The sequence below is a fragment of the Equus caballus genome, chromosome 8, assembly GCF_041296265.1.
Source record: "Equus caballus isolate H_3958 breed thoroughbred chromosome 8, TB-T2T, whole genome shotgun sequence".
Classification (NCBI taxonomy): Eukaryota; Metazoa; Chordata; class Mammalia; order Perissodactyla; family Equidae; genus Equus; species Equus caballus.
This window is the reverse complement of record NC_091691.1, coordinates 46948097-46974954: the sequence shown is the minus strand read 5'-3', so window position 1 is coordinate 46974954 and position 26858 is coordinate 46948097. Positions and strand designations below refer to the sequence as shown.

Genomic DNA, 26858 nt, shown 5'->3' with positions numbered 1-26858 from the left:
AGCAGTAACAGGGAACATTAGGGGGAAAGTCTCCATTCCACACCGATATGTACAGTCTTTTCCTTTGTAAAACCAAGTTCCTTTACTTTGGCGCCAAATAAGATTGGCGCCAAACAGAGCGGGAGGGGACCCACGGGCTCCAGTTTGCTTAATTGAGTAACTCACTCCACATGGGTCTAATTATCCATGTGTGTTTCCTCACCAACACCCCCATCCCATCTCCATCCCAACGTGTTGAGTGAATGTTGTGCGCAGGGAAGACAGAAACCCTAACAAGCAGTTAGGGAAGGACCAAGATCAAAGCGCTGTGTAACAAACCAAGTCCAGTCCTGTCAAGATGACTTAATTTAGATTTCCAGTTTCTTCCAACTGCTGACCCTGGCTTCCCCTAAGCAAGAAAACAGCATAGTTTGAGCGGCCAAATCACTAACACCGGGATGGCCTCTCCCCATAAGCTCACTAATGTATGAATTTGCACATCTGTTCTACACACTCACCACCAAGGCTCTGTGGCACTCCTGTCTAGCTGAGAAGGTGTCTGGACGGGAAACTATAACAAGAATAAGAACAACTGGTCCAAGTCGTATTGTCCCTCCAAAGACTGACACTCATGCCATGAGAGCATCACCACCGTGAGCTTATTCAGTGTAGGAGAGCTGCAGAAGCAGGCCCGAGTTAGCCCGAGCAGAAGGGAAAACAAGGCCACGGTGCCTCTCCCCCCCTCCCTGCTCAGTCCTGATGGTCTGAGCTCCCTTGGTGGTTGTCATCTCGGGAGGAAACAGGGTAAGTAAGATCTGGAGGATTGTTACGGCTGGACAGGCTTGGGTTTGCATCTCTGCTTTAACATTTATTAGTTGTTGACTTTGGCCAAGTAATTTGCATCTCAGTTTCCTCATCCGTAAAGGGGAGTAATTAAGTCCGACTTCACACGTCACGAAGCTGGCAACGGGAAGCGCCCGGCACATCCTTACACTGAATCTTCAGGGCGTCTGTTCCCAGGGTTAGCTGTGTGTCTCTCATTCACTCCCCATGAAGTTCCTCAAGGTCAGGAACCACGTCTTATTTGTCTTTAAGCCCCCAGCACATAATAGATTCCCAATAAACATTTGCTGAACGGAGGGCCACAAGACTAATCTCCTTCCCTCCGCTCTGTGGATGATTCAGCTGTGAGTGTGAGGTGGAAAAGTCATAAAGAACTGTCCCTGCTGAGCCTTCGCAGAGGCAAACCAGCTTCCTCTCAGGAGACGCACATCAGGAGAACGGAGTTGCAAAGTCCCGTCAGATAAAGGAGGCCTCTAGGGAGCAGGGCCACCTCGAAAGTGTTTTGCATAACAATACACCCACAGACTTTAACTGAGCACTCTTCCCGCAATTCCTAATGGATTCATTAAACTGACAGCTCGGCACCAGCACAGAGGCCTGTTTTCTCTCTAACACAAGCCATATGAGTGCCTCATGTTTAATCCACTCTATAAATTTTTAAACAACTATGTAAAAATGGAAAACCAAGAAAAGATGCTGGGTTGAGTTACTGCACTAAAAATCAATAATAAGTGTCTCCTTTCCGTCCTCCTCCCGCTCTGATTGGGTACACCTGGGTTTTGGTGGTTCCCCTTTGCTCTGAGAGTGAACTGCAGCAGCTTCTTCTTGCCTGTTAGAGACGGCTGACCCCGGCGGACAACACCCAGCTGGCGAGAAGATGGTAAGGTGCTGCGGCAGAATGGAAATCGGTGCACTGCCTTCCTCAGAAAGTCTTGCCATGAAAAAAAACGTAAGCTCAACTAGACAGTGTGCTTACTGCCGAAGGTGATATACATTCTGGCACAATCTCCATACGGACAGGTAACAAAGAGCTCACAGAGTGGCCCCACCTGTGGATCAGACTCCGAGAAGCACTGTTCTAGGTGACAGGAGACCTCATCTGCCTGAGACGCACTAGACGGACACTTACGATGGAGTTTTAAGGGTTTTCCGGCCACCTAGTACCCTTAGCCCCTCTTTTGGTAAAGCACTCCAATACTGAGCATCTGCCACACCCTCTCTCAGTCTATGGGACCCAGGTGGGGATCCTGTATGACAGGGGCTGGCCAGTGTTCTGAGTCTCTCCAGCCACAGTGAATGGTTCAGGGAGGCCATGATCCAAGGCTGGCCAATCAGCATAATTTCATCCTCCTGGGTAGCTTCTAGACCTGGGATGGGCAGTGGCCCTGACTGATGCAATCAGACTGAATCCTGGGACTCATGCAGGAGCTACAAGGAAGACAGTCTCTTTCCATTAGACTTAAAGCTGTGAGGAGATGATCCTGGAGTCAACACCCATGAGGGAAGAGCCTGGCTGTGAAATGGGGCAAAGACAAGAGGGCAGAACTGAGAGACAGAAACTGGATTCTGAGTATGCCACTGGAACTTCTGGATCAAACCATGCCTGAAGCGGATCTCTCCCCTATAACTTTTCATTAATGTGAACCAGTAAATTTCCCTTTTGCTTAGGTCAGTTTGTGAGCTTTCCAACACTTGCAACCAAAAGAGTCTGAAGTTATGCATGACTACTGTACCCTGGGCTCATTCTAAAATCCCTATACATTGCTCCTAAAGGGACAAATCTGAAAAGGCAAAAGGTGAGAAGTCAGAGGAGCTGCTACCATGTGGGACTAGAGGCAGTTACCAAGACTTTCCATATCTGAGTCCCTTCCTCTGTCAGGAGATGAACATCTGCCTCACCCATCCCCTGTCAGGTGACTGTGAGAATCACATAAAAAGACACAGAGGAAATCACTCTGAAAACATAGGAAAAAGCACTGTAAAAACAAAAAATATTATTATTATGAGCACACCTTACTTATTCAAACTTTAAAACTCTGGCATCCACAACTACCCAGATCCTATAAAAAATTTTAAAAGGCTTTGAACAACGAGACATTGTTTTTTGTCAAATCCTATACTCTGCTACAGGAGAGGAAGCTCCCCCTGCAGGCGAGAGGGTGTAAGGTGAGGCCGCAGCCTCGCAGGAGCCCGACAGAATCAAGAGGAGGCAGCGGAAGGCCAGCACAGGCCTCCTGTTCTGGGCTGAGCACCAGCGTGCACTGTGGGTCCTCTCTTGGGCCCACCCAGGACATTCCTCCCCATTGCACACATCACCCCATCTACTCGTAGCTTATGAATCATGAAAGAAAAATGATGATTTTATTTAGAAATTACCGCTATCAATTCCCAACCACTATTTTGCAACTTTGGAGCTGTCCTAACAATAACATTATTATCCAATGAGGCAGATTTTGTTTGTTTTTACTGTCTTCATATCTGAGATCCAAGGGACCCATATAACAACAAACTTTACATAAAAAGACTAAATTGTTCGCAAATTTCACATTTTTCCAAAAGTCAGAACACAATCATTTTCTGATAGCTAAAAACAGTTAGCAATTAGGGTACAAAGCGGGAAGAGGCGTCACTGCTGGTCCTGATTTTTAAGCCATGTTCTGAGTCTCTGGTCAATGGTGGTATTAATGGAGTCTCTTTTGATGGTAAAGTAACTAAATTTCTGGAGTTCCATATATAATGTAACTGGGAAAAGTTTGTTCTTCACAGTGCCCTCCTGTGAGGACTGAGCTCCTCAAATGTCACTACTCTCTCTTTCTGCAGCTCCATCTGCGTCTCCATCTTATAAGACCAGCTGGCCCTCTCCTGTTATCTGGCTATCTTCAATTCAGGGAGAGGGGGTAAAGGGCTCCATATGGCCTCGGGTCCAAGACTTGTTCTCCCGCGCAGCTGTACCAGTGGAAAGCCGATGCTTTGTCCCCCGTTGATCCAAGCACAATAAGTTAAGAGGCAGAGGGGAAGAGGAGAGCGTCCTCCCAAGACCTCTAACACTTACCAGTCTGGACAATGCTCTGGAACCAGCATAGATTATACCCACAAACAGCAGCGAAGCAGGAAGCCACGTCAAAACAGCAGATCTGGAAAGAGGGAAAGAGGCCATAACACTTCTGTCACTTTATGTCCAAAAGACCTGGCTGGAAGGTATGATCCTTCCAATGCACCAAACACAGCGATAGCGGCTGTCTAAACATCCCTGAGTGGTCCTTGAAGTGCGACGTGTTCTGTATCCACCCAGAGTGATGGAGGCTGACAAAGCCATCTGACCACAGCCTGTCGTCACTCTGCCAGCCACTCAGCATTACTGACCCCACAACAGGGCAGAGATGAGGGGGCGAGAGAAAAACCCTTCCTGCGGGTTGGGAGAGAGAACAAACTCGATTTTTTTAAGGGGCAGTGAACATTATTCTTCGGATTTTAAGTAACCAGAACCCACGCCAAATTATCAAAGTCTAAAAAGGCTATTTACCAAGGCAATATATCAAACAGTTCCATGAAACCACAACAAAGGGAACCACAGTGTCAAAGGACAGAATTTAAAAATAAAAGAGCGCTAGAACTTCAGCTGGGGGCCGTGTGCTGACTCCAACCACCACCCGGAAGGCAGGTCAGGGAATCTCCAGGGACTTCTGAAGGGTGCACTGCCTTGACTCAATTGTGGCCTTTTCATTACAGTTTAGAATCTTGCTTTCCTCAAGGAATCCCAATTTTTACATGCAGTGCATATCACTAAGGTTGCAACTTGCTTTCCCCATGAGTTACAAATGCAGGGGTCCGCTGAATCCACGCCCCCAGAGTTATTCTAACAATAGAATGAAATGAATGAAACCACTGCAGCAGAACATAACATAATAATCCCAAGTAACTCAGTGAACTGCTCTCCTGGGATGGTGCCTGCTCAAGAAATGATCTCTCTTAATTTTATTAGCACGGGCAGGCATTCGACCTATGATCAGACCTGCTTTTGTACAATTTCCCAGGGAACCTGGCATGAAAATGTTTCCAGTCTCCAGTAAGGCCTTCAAACACCCTACTCCTGTATAAATTCAACCAGCAAATACTTACAGCAACTCGCAAGGTGCTGACAGCACCAGAATTTTTATTAACAGCAGCATCTCAGTTGACATTTGTTGAACACTTGCTACGAACCTCACATTGTGCTAAATGTTTTCTACACTGTATCTCTCTAAAATGTGCACAACAATCTTATGAGGAAAGTATTATTATCCTTATTGTGCATATGAGGAAACTGAGGCGCAAAGAGTTTAAGTAATTTGCCTGTGGTCAGAAGAGCTGGTAATGGCAAAGCCAGAATTTTCATTCAGGTCTGATTCTAACGCCATAGTTTGTTTGTTTTTCAATCTTTTTTTTTCCTTTTTCTTCTGGGAAAGATTCACCCTGAGCTAATATCTGTTGCCAATTTTCCTCTTTTTGTTCCCCCCACCCCAAAGCCCCAGTACATAGTTGTATATTCCAGTTGTAAGTACTTCTAGTTTTTCCACATGAGCTGCTGCCACAGCACAGCTACTGACAGATGAGCGGTGTGGTTCTGTGCCCGGGAATCAAACCCAGGCCACCAAAGCAGAGCACGCCAAACTTTAACCACTAGGCCATCAGGGCTAACCACTCTCTCATGCTTTACCCTCAAGGACCTCATAATCTAATGGGAGACACTGACATACAAATAGATAAGCTGAAACACAACATGATTTTGCTCTGCTGGCAAACCAAGCAGCTAATGATCTGAGGAGTATTCTCTGTTATTACTAGTCCCTCTGCAATAACAGATGTCTGTACTTTCAACCAAAAGGTGAGCAGAAAGAAGATGCCATCCTCCATCCTAACGGGTCAGGTGTAACATCGGCCAATTGCTACTCGTCCAGGAAAAGGCTTTCTATTAGCCTTGAAGGGTCAAGGGAGACAGGATCCAGGCCCATGGCCTGCCGGGCCCCAGAAGGAAGCCCAGAGCCTCCACTGCGGGAGCAGCGAGAGGGAAGGAGGGCGCTGGGTGAAACAGCAACTGGCTGAGCTGCAGCAGACCCTTAGTTCGGAGGGTCAGGCCAGTGAGGCCCCAGACATCTGCGCTCCATTCCCTCCTACACAAAGGGAACGCCTGCCGAGTCATCTACGCCAAGAGACAGCAGGATATCCGAGTGGCCATGGACGTGAAAAAGAAGACATGGCTAGGGAACATCTTGTATTTTAACCCTTCTACCCTAAAATACAAAGAAATAACTTTAACTAGAAAAAATATACACAGATCTATTGGACCAAAGAGACTTCTGGGAAATGTTACAGGGCAGCTGTACAAGCATTTGGTTCCAAACATGGGACAACGACGCCGGCACAGTGGCCCTGGTGCTAGTGTTCTCCACAGTCGTCTCACTCAGCGCCCATCTTCCAGGTGGACGGAGCCAAAGCAACACGCGCTCGTGGCAGACCCAAGGCACCTGCAGAAGCGGCTGGCCTCGAGCCCTGTCTTGGCCCCCAGACCACCCACCGGTGAGACAGCCGCCTCACACCAACATGAAACTACAGCTGCTATTAAGAATAATCAACATGAACCACTGGAAAAACTGCTGTCAAAACAGGTGTGGGCAAGACAAGTGTGAAAGGATGGGGAAAAAGTAAAAATCGAGAAGGCTTCTCCATTCAGACTGTTTCAAAGTATCAAAGTTCTCATTCTATTGAAAATCACAGAGTATATGTTAAGTGTAGTTTATGCAAGAAAAGACTCGACGGAACACTAGTTGACCATCTATAGGCAAAGGAAAAGCCTTACCAAAAGATTAGCAAATGAATGCATATTTATACATCTTAAATTAAAAGATTATTTCATCAAAAGATGATTCCCTGACTTTCAATTAACCCACTCACTAATTATCCGTCTAACAGAGTTAGATAAGGGAACTTCTGCCTGTATTATTAATGGATCCCCCATCCCTCAAATAAACTGTAAGTTTCATAAAGGTGGGAGCCATGTGTATTTTGCTCATATAAATAAATGTAAAATATTAAGTTGGCGTTACAAAGGAGACTAAAGGACTATGCTATATCATAAGGGCATCTGACATAGTCAGTGAGGAACCCTTCCTCAAATAAGTGATGTTTGAGAAAAATTCAAAGTTAAACCAGGTATAGGGGGTGGAGTAGAGAAGTGGAAAGGACACAACGTCCTAGACATAAATACAGCATGTGCAAAGGCCCTGTGGCAGGAGGAAATTGGAAGAAAGCAAGTGTAGCTTTAGTAGATGGAGAGACAAACCCAGGGATAGTGAGGGTGTAATATAATCTGATTTGCATTTTGAAAAGATTGCTCTGGCTACAGAAGAATAGACTGGAATGGGGTTAGGGATGTGCAGGCAGATCTGTGGACACTGCAGTGGTGCATCCAGATGAGAGATTATGGAGATGGAGAGAATCAACAAGACCTGGTGATAATTTCTACTGGGGGGGGGGGGGTGAGGGATAGAAGACACCAAGGATGACTCCCAGGTTTCCAATTTGAACAGTGAGTTGGATGGTGGTAACCTAAGACACAACCAACCGGAAAAGGTTTGATTGGGAAAATCATGAACTCAGTCTTGAAAATTACGAACTTGAGATGCTTTTGGAACACCCCAACAGAGATGTCAAGTAAGGAACTGGATAAGGTTCCCTGGTGAGCAAAAATGCACAATTAAATAAGTCTTACATTTGATTTTCCTGTATTCCCTCATCTCTCAAAGATATTTTCTTCAACATATTTCCCCCCTTGGTCCATTATTCACAACAATAAGCGTCTCTTAAGGTTTGGTAAGACTTTGTCACAAACTAATTCTTCATTAACTATTTATTCCAAAATTCTGGGCAACACCGAGCTCACAAAACTTGCCGGCTCTGGGAGAGCTGGGCAGAGAAGGGACGGCGGCCGCCCCGGGAGCACCCAGCGGCCTCCCCTCTGGACAGAACCTGCTGCAAGGAGCAGAGGCAGCAGACACAGCACTGACGTCATCTGAGGAACAGCTTACACCTGCTGCTTCGGGAATGCAAATTCGGACCCCTGGTTTGCAGGGTCTCCACGACTGTCAGTGCGCCACCACAGCACGAGGGCTCAGAACGTTCCGCGGCCACCGGGGGCAGAGAGAGTCCACGCCCACTGAGCCTTCCATACTCTTCCAGGCAGTGTGCGGACAAAGTGAGGACAAGAGATACAAGGGCGGTAATTCTTTGCACTTTTGCCATCTATTGAAATATTTTTTAAAAATCCTTTCTTCAGGAAGAAATGAAACTGCAATTAAAAAATCTTACTCTGCTATAGTTGAGGATTATTTTCCAGGGAGATATAGCAATAAGTGGTGGAAATCACACCTGGTTCTGGGCACTGAGAGTGTAATCGTATAACATTCACATGGTTACCCAAATCTTTGGAAATTATAATTAGCTCTCTTCATCCCTAAGGAATGTTCCAGCAGTTAGCTGACTAACTTTAGCCAATAGCTCAAAGGGATGGACAAACTTCATACACTTCCCTGGGCTGTGCCCTTCCTTCTGGGTCAGGTCACCTAGGGCCGTGGTCATCCAGGGTCATCTAGGTCACCTGGGGTGGGGGCAGGGAGGATGCACAAGTACAGAGCCGGGGGTTTGCGCAGTGGAAAGAAGGTGCCTTTGTGGTCAGGCAAACCTGGATTCATACCCTAATTCTAAAGCTGGTTTGCAACGAGAACTCAGTTTTTTCATTTGTAAAATGAGCATACTAATGCACAGAAGGCTACTGAGAAGATGAGCTAAGAGAATGAATATGCAGAACTTGGGCAGTGCATGCGTGACACAAGGACATTCCATAAATGCTCTCCTCCTGGCTTTTCTACACAGAACTCCACGGACAGCAGCCATCAGGGAAGACTGACAGATCCACCTACACAAAATGCACTGGCCAAAAAACACCATACAGAAAATCAAGAGACAATTATCAAACTAGGAAAAAACACGCACAGCCTGGAGTTTAATATCCTTAAAGTATAATGAGTGTTTACAAATCAATAAGAAAAAAATCAACTCCCCCGAACAGTCAGCCAACAAAAACAGGTAATTTTCTCTCTCCTTTCTCCGAGCGTGTGTGTGTGTGTCTCTCATAGACACACACAAGAAATAAACGGCCAATAAACATATGAAAAGTTATTCAACCTCCCTAATAATAAAAGAACTTTAAATTAAAACGATATACCAGGTTTTGCCCAAGAAACTAGCAATTTTTCTTCTTCTTCTTCTTTTTCTTTGTTGAGGAAGATTGGCCCTGAGCTAACATCCACTGCCAATCTTCCTATTTTTCACTTGAGGAATATCGTCCCCAAGCCAACATCTGTGCCAATCTACCTCTATTGCATATGTGGGACACTGCCACAGCACAGCTTGATGAGCGATGTGTAGGTCCATGCCTGGGATCCAAACCTGTGAACTCTGGGCCGCCAAAGCAGAGTGCACAAACCTAACCACTATACCACCGGGCCAGCCCCATAAACTAGCAATTTTTTAAAGTTAGTATCTAATAGAAGGGGTCATGAAATCAATGCTTTCATATACTGCTGTGAGATACAAATTGGTATCTTTCTGGAGGGCATATATGTACTACTTGGCTACAGTTATCAAAAACCTTAAAAATATGCATGTTCCCTGAGGTACATATAGGTATCTACGATGATGTTGTCATTTACAAGTGGAACAAAACTGCCTTCTGGCCTCTCTGTCGGTCATGACGTACACCAAGCACTCCAGGGCTTGCTGCTGTCCCTCTGCCTGGGACCTCCTCCCTCCCGGCACCTGCACGGCCTGCTCTCTCGCGCATCCAGATCTCTGCTCAAAGGTCATCTTATCAGGGAGTCCTTCTCACCCACTCTCTATAAAGTAGCAACCCTCACCCCACCCCCCGGCACACACTCATCCCCTTCCACACCTGGCCCCTTACCTGGCTCCATTTTTCTCTGCACTCACTGCCCTCTGACATACCACACACTCCAATTTTCATCTGTTCCTTGTCTGTCTACCTCAAGCAGAATGTCCGCTCTATGAGGGCAAGGACTTCTGTCTGTTCTGTCATTGTGCCCCCTACGCCTCCAGCAACGCTGGCACACACAGTGGACACTCAAATATTTGCTGAACGAATGTATTACTTTTGTAACTTAAAAAAAATTTTATCTTCTCTCTCTAGCTTGGTACAAAGGGAAAATAACAGCAACAAAATACATCAGGGACTCGACCCTAATTCACATCGCTTCCTCCGCTTTTCTCAAGCCCTTCAGAGACTTTGCTCTGAACAGAAGTGCTGGTGCTTACAGCTACTCGGTCTTCAAGGGCAGGGATGAGAGCAAAAAATCCCTATGTCCTGCCATCGGCCTCTCTGAAACAGCCCTCATGGGGAATCCAAACAATCTCAAATTCAGTAAACATTTGTAACAACCACGGCGTCACCTATAACTGTGACAACAAAAAACTAACTGCATTAAAAAACAAACATGTTTTTCTTCAACAGACATGAATTTAGGAACTTTGAATGGAGGCAGTTGCTTTGTTTTCTATAATAATTTACCTCTTTTTCATATAAAAAGTAGTACCTACCCATGCCAGAAAATTTAAAAAATACAGATAATCAAGAAAAACATTACGATTGCAATCCCACCACCCAAAGATAAGCATGTTCATCCCGTGCTACGGCTCCTTTCCAACAGTGTCCATATGCACGGATATGAAGACTTTCACAAAAATCGGATCCCACATGGTTTCACAAGCTGCCCAACTTAACATCTTTCCTTGTCAAAAAATCATCCCCAATTTATTAATAATTGAATACGAGGCTCCTTAAGTTAGTCCCAGGTTTTACTACTCTAATGCTGTAACGATTATCCTTGAATATATTCTTGTCTCATAGGCACAATGTTTTTGCACCGTTCAGGGTAAATTCCCTGAATTGGAATGGCTGTTCAAAGATACACGCATTAACAGTTGTAGCTGGTTACAAAATCGTCTTCCGGAGAGGGTAAACTGACTCACCCTTTGCCATAGACTGCACGTGTGTCCCCCACCCCCGAAATTCATATGTCGAAACCCTAACCCCTAATGTGGTGGTAGCTGGAGGTCGGCCTTTGGGAGGTGATTAGGTCACGAGGGTGGAACCGTCCTGATGGAATTAGTGCCGTTATAGGAAGGGACGTGAGAGAGCTTGCTTCTCCTCTCTGCTCTCCTCCATGTGAGGACACAGAAAGAAAGCAGCTGTCTGTACACCGGGAAGAGCTCTCACCAGAACCGGCCCCTGGTCTTGGACCTCCAGCCTCCAGAGCTGTGAGGAATAAACGTCTGTTGTTTAAGGCCCCCATTCTGTGGTGTTTTTGTATAGCAGCCCGAGCTGACTAAGACGCCTCCTTTGTGGCTCTAACACTGTGTGGTTCTAAGACAGACAGAGGTCGGGCACAAACGAGGCACGCACTAGTAAGGTACCCTTTCTCCACCTTCGGTTCATCAGTGGGCACATCTGAGCCTCTCGTACTGGTTTAATCTTTCATTGTCGGATGTGTCAATAAAGGAGGCAAGATGGAATTAGAGCCTGAGGTGGTCCTGGCAGAATCGGAATCTTGGGTCTCTGTGGCGCATGGGCCTCTGAGGAGCAGCTGAGCCAGTGAATGTGTGTGTCTGTGTGTGTGTGTGTGTGTCTGTGTGTGTGTGTGTAGGAAGGGGTCTCATAGCAACTCCTATAGGGAGAGACTGCAGACCACACTCTATGAAGGCTATTTGCCACAGGGTCTAGTTTGAAAATTGTGGCAATACATAATTTTTCTTACATGATTTATAAGCACAAATACTGCATCTCGTTTGAGTCATGGGCTTGTTTGTTTTTTTGTTCATGCACATTCTACTGTCCCTAAGAACCCTGATGAATAAAGCATTTTACAAGAAGCTAACAATAGCCTGTTGGCACGAATTATAAGACTGTTGTTATTGAGAAGAAGGCTAATTAAATTAAATCACTTGTTTTTTTAAATAGAGCTTGCATTATTAAGGGAACATCTGCTCCCTGAAAACACTCAGAAGTTTATTTGTTCGTGGGTGCCTGAAGGGCTCCTTGAGCTGAATTCTTGAGAATTCTCTGCATTATACTGACGCCTAGTGGACCTAAAAGCAATTTCCAAATGTGGAAATAACAAGCCACCAAGATACCAGGGTTCGCGCACTGACTCCTGGCATTGCCTAACACAGCAAACCTTCCACTGTAAAGTCAACGTCTGCTCTGCGGTTTACAAGGACTTCTGCATATATTAACTCTCCACTTAAAGAAGATTCCTAGACTTCTTTTTTGTCGGTCCATTACTGGCGAATGTGGTCCTCAGAGAGTCTTACTGCATTTTCTCCCTCCTTCCTACTTTCCCTAGACCTTTCTCCATGCTTGACTCTTCCTCTGACTCACATGGGGTGATCCTCTCTTTACAGAATTAAGCCCTAATCTTACCTGACCCCCAGAACCCTGTGATGATCCTGTTCCTCGCAGAGCATAATTCAGAGCCCGAGTCAGCAAACTACAGTCCACAGGCCAAATTCCACCTGCTGCCTGAGCCTGAGGACAGCGTTTGATCAGCACACAGCCACACCCATCCACTTACAAGGTCCGGGGCTGCTTTCGGGCTAGGAAGGCAGAGTGAGTAGCTGTCACAGAGACTGTCCGGCCCACAAAGCCTAAACTGTCTACTCTCGGGCTCTTGTTTGCTGACCCCTGATTTAGAGTAAGGGAGTTTGGGTACCAACCTCTGGAACTTAAGAGCTGTGGCACTCAAGACTTCCGACACGAGGCAGGGCCCCTGACTAGACACAAAGGACCCTGTTACCACCGGGTTTCTGCAAAGCTCCACTTTTCAGGGCACTTTCATAACTGGTCCTTCCCACATGGAATCGTCACTTCTTCCCATTTCACGTTTCACTCACTGGCCCAAGCTTCTCAACATGTAAGTTCACGCTGAGATGGAAATCTCGTCACCTTCAGTGAGGCATGGACAGGCCCTGAAGGACAACGAGAGCCTCAGAGAGACCAGTCCCCTGGCCCCGAGCTGCCGGGTTTGAAGGACCACAATGCCCCATCCCTGCTGCGCGCTCCAGGGCCGCCACCGGCAGCCTCCACGGTCCGAGCAGTACCCCCACCCACTCCCTGGGGCACCTCCCCCCTCCCCTGGGAGGACCAAGGCTGGATGTGCAGCTCCGTGAGCCTTAGGAGATGGACTGCAAGACAGCACAGAAGAAGAGAAGAGACATCACTACTAGGAAATATAGTCCAAAAAAGAAAAAGAAATACAGGTCACCCGGGTCCCCGAATAACAACTGAGGCAGGATAGAAGATACAGATCTCATTTCTAATAAGCATGAGAAAGAAAGAAAGCCCCTACAATCATTTTCTGGCCTTGCCAGGACACAGACTACGACGAGTGACTAATTGACTGAGAATCAGAGCTAACGAGCAAGACGTTGTAACACCCCTGGTCACAAGGCTGGGAGTTCCACCTTGAACACTGTTGGCTCAGCCTGTGAAGGGGCCAGGAAGTGGCCGGATGAACACTGACTGACAGCGACGGAGGGGTGGGCCACAACCAAGTGTGAGTTCAGTGGACTCCTATGCCCTGAGTGGCACAGGCATGACTTGCATGCACTAATAAATGTCAAATGTCCAAAAATCCTGTCCTGAGAAAGAGCAACACCGTAAGGTATCACTTACATTTAAAAACTGGGGGGAAAAAAACCCTCAAACTCACAGGAAAAGAGAGTAGAAAAGTGGTTACCAGGGTGTGGAGTGGGAAAACAGGGAGAGAGTGGTAAAGGGTACAAACTTGCAGTTATAAGACAAATAAAGTCTGAGGATCTAGTGTACAAGGTGGGGACGACAGCTGACAACATTGTATCATATAACTGAAATCTGCTAGGAGAGCAGAACTGAAATGTTCTCACACCCACACGAAAAGGTCAGCATGTGAGGTCATGGAGGTGCTAATCAAGCAGATGGTGGAAATCCTTCCACAACGTGCACATATATCTAATCACCACAATGCACACTTCAAATATCTTAACATTTTGTTTGTTAATTATACCTCAATAAAGCTTAAAAAAAAAAATCTGTCCTTTTCCCAGCCCTGGTCTCAAGGACTCTTCTCCTGGGAACTACCAGAATCACCACACCAAGAGTGATCAGACTTTATTCAATGTTAGGTCCCTTCCGTGGCTCTCAGTATGTTTCCTGAAGGTTCGAAAGTTTGTTTTATTACCCCCAAAAAGTAATTTCTACATACATATGTAAAGCATTCCTCTGGAGAGAAAACAATAGGGAAGAATATCAAAAACACGTGAATTTCAGTGCTAACTTTCCTCTGTGAGCAAAGATGACTTCCTATAAAACTACAAGTCACTCAAAATGAAGTATCAACACATGAAACCATTGAGAAATTCCAGCCACCAGTAGCTTAGATGAAGGTGGGCTGGCTCACTTAAAAACAAATAAATAGGCGCTGGCCCAGAGGCACAGTGGTTAAGTGCACATGTTCCGCTTTGGCGGCCTGGGGTTCCCCAGTTCGGATCCCGGGGGTGGACCTACGCACCGCTTGTCAAGCCATGCTGTGGCAAGCGTGCCACATATAAAGTAGAGGAAGATGGGCACAGATGTTTGCTCGGGGCCAGTCTTCCTCAGCAACAAAGGGGAGGATTGGCGGCAGATTTTAGCTCAGGGCTGATCTTCCCCAAAAAAATAAATAATCAATCATTAAAAAGAAGTTCAATCTGGACCCCAACTGGCTAGCTTACTGTTCATTTCTTTAGGAACAGGACTGAGTTAATTTGGAGGTTTTATCAAGGATATGTGTTATGCTTCTCCAGCAAAGACTCACAATGGACAATTAAGGGGTTGGGCTTCTCCTTGATCTGTTAGAAATCTCTGGTCACAAAGGTACTGCGGCATAGAATTTTTAAGTTAGAACCTCTCATACTTGAAAACCAGAGAGTTAAAAATTTGCTCTTGAGCCAGCCCCAGTGGCCTAGTGGTTAAGCTCGGTGCGCTCTGCTTCGGTAGGCTGAATTTGGTTCCTGGACGCAGACCTACACCACTAGTCAGTAGCCATGCTGTGGAGGCGGCTCACATGAAAAAAGAGGAAGATTGGCAACAGATGTTAGCTTAGGGTGAAACTTCCTCAGGGGGAAAAAAAATTGCTCTCATGTATAGTGGACAAAAAATGCAAGTAGGTTAAAAACTACCTTCAAAATGTGTTTATTTAAACATGTAGCCTGGTAACATGGGAACCAGAGGATGGTGTCCATGAAATCACACCCCAGTCTGTCCTCAGCCTTGGTTCAAGAATCTAATAAAGAGCGCTGTGGTCCCACCATGCTACTAGACGTCTGGTCAGACAAAATGGGTCACAGTGTTCCTTTAGGATCACACTTGGGAAATACAGAAAGCCTTCAGCACAGCACTTCAACATCTGCTAGAAAAATCACGTCAGCATTCTGCAATGGCTAGGCAACAGCAGCAGCTGCCATGTAATGACAAGCTTGTGGCTGAAAACCAGAGCTTTTCCCCAAGACAGAAGGCTTCCAGGGAATTGTCCAACACTCAGTGGTGATAACGACTGAGTTGCCGGACAAATATCCTGGGAGGAGAAGGATTCCATCGGGTCACTCGGTGGAGTCAATACATGACACGGCCAGACATGGCCTCTTTACAGTGTAAAGAATGTGGTGCCAAATTCTGCACTTGTTTAAGAAGGAATCTAAGATTCTGCTGTGCTCCAGGCTATAAGGTCAGACTACAGGGCTCTCTGTGGGACATGCCCACCCTCCAGCCCCACCATTATAATCCCCACTCTGAGATGACCTCAGGGACTCCGAACTGTCTTCCTGCTATTGTTTCCATTTTCAGCAGGGCCCAGCCTCTGCCATCTCTGCACAAGTGCGTAGTCACACGGCAAAGCTGGGCCTCGGTTCTCCAGTGACGTAATCAGAGAGTCAGGCCCGGGAGAAAACAGCAGCCACGGCAGACACAAACCCAGCGAGGGCACACATGAAGCAACACCAGCGCTGGTCCTGGCTGCTCGCCATCTGGTAACACCCCTTTGCCAAAGGATCATGGCAACTGGAAATCCTGACCTGCGCCAGCAAGTTATTAACCACAAGCACCACTGAAAACTAGGCATTGGGATCTTTGACAAGAAGCTTAACTGAGCCAGCATCACGTGTGTGGCTGTGAAACCACCTAAGTCCAGCAGACAGAAGTCAAAAAGCCTCTAAGAAGTTTAGCAAGGGACGGAAAGGGGATTGGATCACAGATCTTCTGAGATGGGTGGAACCGAGCATCACGTGCGTTAAAGGGACAACGGTGTCTGGTGAGTCTCAAACTTCTACTGCCGGAGGATCACTTCCTCCAGGGAAAGAACCTTGAGAAGCTTCGACTTCTCCTAGTTCTACTAGTCATTCCCCCTTCCCCCACCAAAAAGGCAAGAAAAGTATGACGAATTCCACCAACAGATGAAACACAATGTGGTACACATACAAAATGTGGTACATACACACAACGGAATCTCATTCAGCCTTAAAAAGGAAGGAAATTCTGACACACGCTACAAGGATGAATCTTGGAGACACTGCGCTAAGTGAAATAAGCCAGTCACAAAAGGACAAATACTGTATGATTCCACTTAAATGAGGCAACTAGAATAAGCAAATTCACAGAGACAGAAAGTAGAATAGTGGTTACCAGCGGCTGGGGGAGGGGAGAGTGGGGAGTTACTGTTTAATGAGTAGCGAATTTCTGTTTGGGATGACGACAAAGTTCTGGAAATGGATGGTGGTAATGGTTGCACAACATTGTGAATGTACTAATGTCACTGAATTGTACACTTAAAAATTGTTAAGGGGCCGGCCTGGCGGTCAAGCGTGCACTTTCCGCTTTGGCAGCCTGGGTTTCGCTGGTTCAGATCCTGGGTGTGGACATGGCACCACTTGGCACGCCATGCTGTGGCAAGCATCCCACATATAAAGTAGAGGAAGATGGGCACGGATGTTAGCTCAGGGCCAGTCTTCCTCAGAAAAAAGAGGAGGATTGGCCACAGATGTTAGCTCAGGGCTAATCTTCCTCAAAAAAACCCAGAAAAACCCAACAACAACAACAAGAACAAACTGTTAATAAATGGTAAATTTTGTTATGTATATTTTACATACAAAAAAATTTAAGTATGAACAATGACATTGTTTTTAAGGACACATGACTAAGATAATGTTGAAAAGACTATTATTATTAAGTAAACCATTCACATCAGAAATTCTAAGAACACTCTAACAGTGGAACATCCGTGCTGATGAGCACTGGTGGACCCCAGACCAAAATATGACAGCCAATTCCCTCCTTCTAGTCCAGTCTCTTGCTTCTGTGGAGGAATAAATTCAACCATTTGGAGTCAGATGCTTCATTATTTAACTAAGTATTAGAGCCATCACAGATCTTTGAATTCAGGGCCCATATTTGTTTAAACAAAGACCCAGTTTTCACTGAACTATCCACCAAAACAATGGAGTTTAGAGTAAGACCTGCACTTAATATCACGAACCAAACCCCGAAAGTGTCTTTATTTTATCAAGTTGAGAATGCTATCCCATGGAAATGCAAAATTATGACTTAAAGGACTACTCCTTTGGATTAGTTAAGCATCTTGTGTGGATTATTCTTTCAGAGTTTGGATTAAAATGGAAGTGGGTTCAAGAAATTAATCCACACCTCTGCTCCCAGGGCCTCTCCTTTGTAAAACCTCTTAATACCAGTTTTTTGCTCTCTAGTTATATATTTTCAGGAGAAGCCAAAATTATTCATATTTATACTGGACACATTCTCAAAGCTTCTCCACAGTGCCAGGCACGGAGTGATTTACTAATTAAGCAGTCAAGCCGATGAATGGAGTAGCCGGGCAGATAACGTGGACCACAAGCCAAATGACTTGGCCTGATTATTCAGTTGGGATGTTTACTTATTCATATAAAGCTTGATTTCATTTTCTTTTCATTTTGTGCATTATTTCAGGCAAGGCATGATGTTCTCAAAGAATCAAGAGGGTTTATCTAGGTCAGGCAGGAGTGGATGGCCAATTCAGATTACAATATTGGCTAAAAAATGTCATGGTCTCTGAGATTTCTTTTAAACCTATTTGAAAAGCTGTCTTAATAGAACTATAACAACGAATGTAATGTGTGATCTGAATTGGACCCTGCATGAGAACTAGGGTGAGGGCAGAGGGTTATAAAGGATATTATTGAGAAAATTGGCAAAATACGAATATGATCTGTAAATGAGATAAGAGTATTGTATCAACCTTAATTTCCTGACTTTGATAACTACCATAGTCATATCAGAGAATGTCCTTACTCTTAGGAAATTCATGTTCAAGAATTTATAAGTAAAGAGAAGTGGCATCTTATTCTCACATCTGCAACTTACTCTCAAATAGTTCAGAAAAAAATTATATATATAGGTATATATCATGAAACAATGACAGGAGAAGCTAAGTAAGATAATAATTGGGAAACATGACTAAAGATATGGGACTTCTTTGCACTATTTCTAACTTTTCTCTAAGCAGAAAATAATTTCAAAATAAAATTTACAAAAAAATTTTAAGGCTGATTTAATAACTCATTCATAGGGGTAGTATGATCTAAAACAAACCCAAATTAATATGGTATTATAAATTGTATGTCTCCATTAATTTTAATATTGTATTAGTGGCATTCTTAACCAGGAAAACACTACTTGAGTTCTAATTGATTATAAAATCATTAAATCTCACGCTTAGAAGGCAAGGAAGGTCAAAAAACTCAAGTACACATCCAGTGTAGCACCATAAGGATTTCAACAAGGTAAAAAGGAAGCAGGGCATGAATCATGAATCAAGCACAGAAGAGGTTGTTCTACCTTGAACTGCTGTTGATCTCTGCCCAGCCCAGTTTCCATGACACGTGAAGCAAAAGTCCACCAATTAATGTCTGCCACCTGAAAAGGACAAGGGCCAGTGTGAATTTAATAGAGCGCCATAGTCTCCAACGCCATCCAGCCCCAGCAAATCTGTCAAGCGACACAAATATACATATCCCATCCTTCTGACAACTCTTTTCTCCCACTCTGTCCTAATTATCATCCCAATTCTCAGACCTGTCCTTCTCAACCCTCTACTATTCCCTTCAGTCCAGCTGTACCATTCAGTGCAGACACTGATAATATTCTCTTCTTATTACAGACTTTTCCTGAACAACCTCACCCACAGCCACTTCTCCCGTTGCCTCTGCACTGATGATTCCTAAATGTATGTTCTCACCTGGATACCACCACTGATACCCCACAAGCTCCCAATGATAACATGCCTAAAACATTATCTTGAACTTCCCTACCATCCTGATCATCCAAACCAGAACACTAGACGTCATCCTAGCCCTCCTTCCACTGTCACCTCTCTCATCTACTTGCAACCTCACAGCAGGTCGCAACTGCAAAGTCTTCCCCTCTCTATTCCTTCTGCCTGATTCAGGCTCTCATCATCTCACACCTAGACCACAGCATTAGTGCCCTGACCGGTTCCCCTCTCTCCAGGGTTGCCCCACACCACCTATTCTCTACTTTGCGGCCAAAGGGCTTGTTCTAAAATGCAAACTTAACTTTGCTGTTTGCTTTAAAAACAGCTGATTCTTGGGGTCGGTCCCATGGCCAAGTGGTTAAGTTCACGCGCTATGCTTCGGCAGCCCAGGGTTTCGCTGTTTGAGATCCTGGGTGCAGACACAACACCGCTCATCAAGCCAGGCTGAGGCGGCATTCCATGCCACAACTAGAAGGACCCACAACTAAAAAATACACAACTATGTACTGGGAGACTTTGGGAGAAAAAGGAAAAAATAAATAAATAAAACAGTTGATTCTTTAACAGCAACACAATAATAGTAGGGGACCTCAGCACCCCACTTACATTAATGGATAGATCATCCAGACAGAAAGTCAATAAGGAAATAGTGGAATTAAATGAAAAACTAGACCAGATGGATTTAATAGATATATATAGAACAATTCATCCAAAGACAGCAGAATACAAATTCTTCTCAAGTGCACATGGAACATTTTCAAACAGACCATATGTTGGGAAACAAGGCAAGCCTCAATAAATTTTAGAAGACTGAAATCATATCAAGCATCTTTTCCAATCATAATACTATGAAACTAGAAATAAACTACAAGAAAAAAGCTGAGAAAGTAACAAACATGTGGAGACTAATTAACATGCTACTGAATAACCAATGGATCAATGAATAAATTAAAGGATAAATCAAAAAATATCTGGAGACAAGTGAAAATGAAAACATACCATACCAACTCATATGGGATGCAGCAAAAATGGTCCTAAGAGGGAAATTCATAGCAATACAGGCCCACATTAACAAACAAGAAAAAAATCTCAAATAAGCAACCTTAAACTACACCTAACAGAAATAGAAAAAGGAGAACAAACAAAGCCCAAAGTCAGCAGAAGGAGGGAAATAATAAAAATTGGAGCAAAAATAAATGAAATACAGGGCCGACCCCATGGCCAAGGGGTTAAGTTCGAGCGCTCTGCTTCGGCAGTGCAGGGTTTCACCAGTTTGGATCCTAGGCATGGACCTAGCACTGCTCATCAAGCCATGCTGAGGCAGCATCTCACACAGCAGAACTCTAAAAGGAACTTCAACTAGAATACACAACTACATACTGGGGGGCTTTGGGGAGAAGAAAAACAAGAGGAAGATTGGTGATAGATGTTAGCTCAAGGCCAATCTTAGAAATAAATAAATAAATAAATGAAATAGAAACCAAAAAAATAGTAGAAAGGATCAATGAAACTAAGAGCTTGTTCTTTGAGAAGATAAACAAAATGGACAAACCCTTAGCCAGACTCACTAAGAAAAAAAGAGAGAAAGTTCAAATAAATAAAATTAGAAACGAAAGAGGAGAAATTACAACAGATATCACAGAATACCAAAGATCACAAGAGAATACTATGAAAAACTATATACCAACAAACTGGACAATGTAGAGGAAATGGATAAATTCTTAGACTTATAGAATCTCCCAAAACTGAATCAAGGAGAAATAGAGAATCTGAATAGACCAATCACAAGGAAAGAGATTGAAACAGTAATCAAAAACCTCCCCAAAAATAAAAGCCCAGGACCAGATGGCCTCTCTGGAGAATTCTACCAAACATTCAAACAAGATTTAATACCTATCCGTCTCAAACTATTACAAAAAATTGAAGAAGACAGAATGCTTCCCAACTCATTCGATGAGGACAACATTTCTCTGATACCAAAACCAGACAAGGACAACACGAAGAAGGAAAATTACAGGCCAATACAGCTGATGAACATAGATGTAAAAATCCTCAACAAAATATTGGCAAATCAAAAACAGCAATACATTAAAAGAATCATATACCATGATCAAGTGGGATTTACATCAAGGATGCAAGGATGGTTCATCATCTGCAAATCAATCAATATGATACACCACACTAACAAATGAGGAATAAAAACCACAGGATCATCTCAATAGATGCAAAGAAAGCATTTGATAAGATCCAACATCCATTTATGATAAAAACTCTCAATAAAATGGGTACAGAACGAAAGTATTTCAACATAATAAAAGCCATATATGACAAACCCACAGCCAATATCATACTCAATGGGGAAAAACTGAAAGCCATCCCTCTGAGAACAGGAACAAGACAAGGGTGCCCACTCTTACGACTCTTATTCAGCATAGTACTGGAGGCTTTGGCTGGAGCAATTAGGCAAGAAAAAGAAATAAAAGGTATCCAAATTGCCAAAGAAGAAGTGAAACTCACTATTTGCAGATGACATGATTCTATATATAGAAAACCCTAAAGAATCCATCAGAAAACTATTAGAAATAATCAACAACTACAGCAAAGTTGCAGAGTACAAAATCAACTTACAAAAATCAGTTGCATTTCTATACTTTAATAACAAACTAACAGAAAGAGAACTCAAGTATACAATCCCATTTACAATCACAACAAAAAGAATAAAATATCTAGGAATAAATTTAACCAAGGAGGTGAAACACCTATACAATGAAAAGATTAAGACATTATTGAAAGAAATCGATGATGACATAAAGAAATGGAAATATATTCCATGTACATGGATTGGAAGAATAAACATAGTTAAAATGCCCGGACTATCTAAAGCAAACTACAGATTCAACACAATTCCAATCAGAATCCCAATGACATTCTTCATGGAAAAAGAACTAGGAATCCTAAAAATTCACATGGGGCAACAAAATTCACAACGGGCAACAAGAGACTCTGAACAGCTAAAGCAATCCTGAGAAAAAAGAACAAAGCTGGAGGTATCACAATTCCTTAGTTCAAAATATACTACAAAGCTATAGCATCAAAACAGCATGGTACTGGTACAAAAACGGACACACAGATCAATGGAACAGAATTGAGAGCCCAGAAATAAAACCACACATCTACAGACAGCTAATCTTTGACAAAGGAGCTAAGAACATACAATGGAGAAAGGAAAGTTTCTTCAATAAATGGTGTTTGGAAAACTGGACAGTCACATGCAAAAGAATGAAAGTAGATCATTATCTTTTGCCATACACAAAAATTAACTCAAAATGGATCTGATATCATAAGACCTGAAACTATAAAACTCCTAGAAGAAAATACAGGCAGTGCACTCTGACATTGGTCTTAGAAGCATCCTTTCGAATACCATGTTTACTCAGGCAAGGGAAACAAAAGAAAAAATGAACAAATGGGACTACATCAGACTGAAGAGCTTCTGCAAGCCAAAGAAAACCAGGAACAAAACAAAAAGACAACCCCCCAACTGGGAGAAAATATTTGCAAATCATATATCCAATAAGGGGTTAATCTCCAAAATATATAAAGAACTCAACAACAAAAAACCAAAAACCAGATAAAAAAATGGGCAGAGGATATGAACAGAAGTTTCTCCAAAGAATATATACAGATGGCCAACAGGCACATGAAAAGATGTTCAACATCACTAATCATTAGGGAAATGCAAATCAATACTACAATGAAATGTCATCTCACACCCATTAGAATGGCTATAATTACCAAGCCAGAAAACAAAAAATGTTGGAGAGGATGTGGAGAAAAGAGAACCGTCATCCACTGCTGCTGGGAATGCAAACTGGAGCGGCCCTTATGGAAAACAGCATGGAGATTTCTCAAAAAATTACAAATAGAAATACCATACAACCCTGCTATTCCAATACTGGGTATTTATCGAAAGAACTTGAAATCAACAATTCAAAGAGACTTATGCACCCCTACGTTCACTGCAGCATTATTCACAACAGCCAAGAAGTGGAAGCAACCCAAGTGCCCATCAACTGATGATTGGATAAAGAAGATGTGGTATATATATATACAATGGAATACTACTCAGCCAGAAAACAAGACAAAATCATCCCATTCACAACAACATAGATGGACTCTGAGGGTATGATGTTAAGTGAAATAAGCCAGACAGAGAAAGGCAAACACCACATGATTTCACTCACTTGTGGAAGACAGACAAACACAGGGACAAAGAGAACAGATTAGTGGTTACTAGAAGAGAAGGGAGTTGGGGGATGGGCATAAGGGGTTAAGGGGCACATATGTAGGGTGACTGACAAATAACATACAACTGAAATTTCACAATGTTATAAACTATTATGACCGCGATAAAATAATTTAAAAAAAACAACCAGTTGATTCTTCCCAGTGCCACAGACAGCAGCTCTCAGCCTTTTCTCTGCCACAACACAGTTGGGTCATGAAGCTCATATGAGACATACTTCCTCAGCAAGCAGAGTTTAGGGGGAGCACAGGTTATAAAATAAACACCCCTCCCTCTCCCACTGCAGAAAGCACAGCAAAATATGAAATGAGAGGAGTACTATAGGCATAACTTTATCCTGTTTTGCTCTAATTGCTTTTTTATTTTAGGTGAGTCATTCATAAATTTCAACACCTCATTTTTAGTTATGACTTGAGACACTTCATCTCAGAAGTGATTACAACACACCCAAGTCTTGCGGCACTACCGTGGAGAACCCCTGGCCTACAGGATAAAGTCATTTCTGTGTGACACACAAGCCTTGTGGAATTTGCACCCACCCCTCTCCAGGATCAGCTCCTCTACGTCTGCCATGGCTGTCTACGACAGACACATTCCAGCCCTTCTGCACAGCCCGCAACCTTGGAATGGGCCAGGCCATTTCATACTTCTAAGAGTTTGCACGTGCTCTTGTCCTCTTGAGCCATAAAGTTCTTCCCAGCTCCTTGTGTGTTGGTGATCATCCGCTCATCATACAGGATTCTGGTTTCACGCCTTCTTTGTGAAGGCTTCACTGACCCAGCCAGGCAGAACAGACAGATAGGGGTCATCCCCTCCAACATCATGGTCTAGAACAGTGGTTCTCAACCATGTGGTCCTTTCCCCTAGGGGACATTGGGCAGTATCTGGAGACATTTTTGGTTCTCACGACTAGGGGTGGGCAAGCGGAGGGTGCACTATTGGTGTCTAGTAAATAGAAGCCAGAGATGCTGCTCAACATCCTACAACGTGCAGGACAGTCCCGCGACAAAGAATTACCCTGCTCAAAATATCAATAGTGCCGAGGCTGATCTACTGGGAAGTGAGCTAACTAACCAATAATTACAATAAAGTGTGATAAAACCCTCACAGGAAGAGTCCCAGGCACTACAAGCCACTTTGGCAGGGGCAGTTAACCTAGTCCAGTGAGTTGGGTAAGTCTTCATAGGGGAAGAACATCTGAGCAAAAACCTGAAGCGTGTTCAAAGCAGGAGGCCCAAAATGGACAAAGGTCCAGAGGTGAGCAGGATCATGGCTCATTCAAAGCTTCTCAGAGAGGTTCGATTGGCCTGGACCTTAGCATTTGAGCATTCGAAGTGAGTGTGGCCAGAGCTGACACTGGAGAGATGGGGCTGGTCATGAAAGGCCACGTCAACCATATTAAGGAGCTGGAGCTTCACTGAAGGGTTTGAAGCACACGAGCGATGCTGTCACATTTACATTTGGGAAAGCTCCCTCTCTTTATGAGGGACAGAATGCTTTCCAGAGAAGCGAGACCAGAGGCCAGGAAGCAAGTCAAGAGTTGATAGAGTAATTTGAGAGATGACAGTGGCCTGGGGAAGGGGCAGTTCCAATGAAGAAGGTGGACCAGAGGTCCTGGTTGTTAATTAGACATCAGGGAGGAAGGAGACAAAGGAATCAAGAACAACCCAGGTTTCTGAGCTGAGCAACTGGACAGAGGGTACCGGTCACTGCAGATAAACTTAAGGGACAGGCAGCAGAGAAAAGCCAGCTTCGGCAGGGCGGGATCTTTGTTTTCTTCACTGATGTATCCCAACTGCCTAGAACAGTGACTGTCACATAGTTTGCACCCAATAAATATTGTAGAATGAGTTACGCTGCCCTACTATGCACCTCCTATGTGCCAAGCATTGTTCTAGACACTGGGGATATTCTGGTGACAAAAATGGATTTTTAAAAAAATTCTTGCATTTGTAGACCTTACATTCTATTGCGGGAGGTACACTCAACTTGATCGATCTACAGAGATGAGGGGAAAATGCAATTCAGGTGAAAACATCATCCCTTCCCATGTAAGTTCCCTAAATCCTTCTGCCTGGAGAGAAGTGAAAGGATAATCAGACCAGAAAATGATTCCCAGTCACTAACGAGAAAACAATATCCCAGCTTCAGTGACCGAACTATACATAGTCATAGACAGTATTTTTAAAGTTTTGCTATGAAACATTGGGGAGAAATTTGACAAAGTAATTCTAGAGTTCACCTGAAATAACATATTGGTAATAACATAAAGAACAAAAATCCAAAAGTATAAAAAAGCAAGTGGTGAAAAGTCTCCTTCTCTTTCCTGTCCACTATCTGCACTGTTCCCATCTTTTCCTATAGGTAACCACTCTTACTAGTTTCTTCTTTATCTTTTTTTAAATAAGGAAAACATAGCCACACAATTCCACATGATGGGAGTGTACTACACTGTCAAGGACTTGCTTTCTTCCCCATTCAATGCATCTTGACGACCTTTCCATGTCAATACACGAAAGTTTCCTTGTATCGTTTAACATGAGAACAGCATTCCACTAGCGATACAATATAATATATTTAACTGGTTCTGGATAGATGAAAATTAGATTGTTTAAAAATGCTTGCCTGGCCGAGTGGTTAAGTTCGCGCACTCAGCTGCAGGTGGCCCAGTGTTTCTTTGGTTTGAAGCCTGGGCGCGGACACGGCACTGCTCATCAGACCATGCTGAGGCAGCATCCCACATGCCACAACTAGAAGGACCCACAATGAAGAATATACAACTATGTACTAGGGGGCTTTGGGGAGACAAAGGAAAAAAATAAAATCTTTAAAAAAAAATAAAATAAAAAATAAAAATGCTTGCTGTCACAAATGGAGCTGCAATATTTTTCACGTCTATCTTTGTACATATTTCATTTACAGAAACGCAAGTAAACCTCTCGGGTAAATTCCTGGAAGTGGAATTGCTGGATTGAAGGATTCACACCAGTGCAATGCTGTTATATCCGCCAAAGTGCCGCTCACAGAGCTGTACCCATTTGCCATCCCATAATCAATGATTTTGTAAATCTTATAGGTAAAGTATAATATCTCAATGTATTTTTCAGTTATATTCTTCTTATAAGTGAAGAATATCTTTTTATATGTTCAAGAGCCATTTGTAGATAGAGATTTTTGTCTTCGATATTAAGATCTAGTTTTAGTGCACTAGCACTGTATAATTGCTACTTTTGGGAAATTACTGCTGTTTGAATCCTGGTGAATATTCCATGGGCATTTGAAAAGAG

At 43.7% G+C, this 26858-nt stretch overlaps 1 protein-coding gene across 4 annotated transcripts in view; it reads right to left on the bottom strand.

Moving 5' to 3' along the window:
• TMEM241 (transmembrane protein 241) overlaps positions 1 to 26858 on the bottom strand; it is a 121246-nt gene that overhangs the window by 86733 nt on the left and 7655 nt on the right. For 2 of the 4 annotated variants that reach the window (XM_005612767.4, XM_070220724.1), the window contains exons 3-4: positions 18830 to 18907; positions 3875 to 3956 (exon numbers count right to left, since the gene is read on the bottom strand). In XM_005612767.4, the coding sequence (XP_005612824.1) occupies positions 3875 to 3956; positions 18830 to 18907 (160 nt within the window). The remainder of the gene's footprint in view (positions 1 to 3874; positions 3957 to 18829; positions 18908 to 26858) is intronic. The other 2 variants (XM_023647498.2, XM_070220725.1) reach the window with 1 other exon arrangement.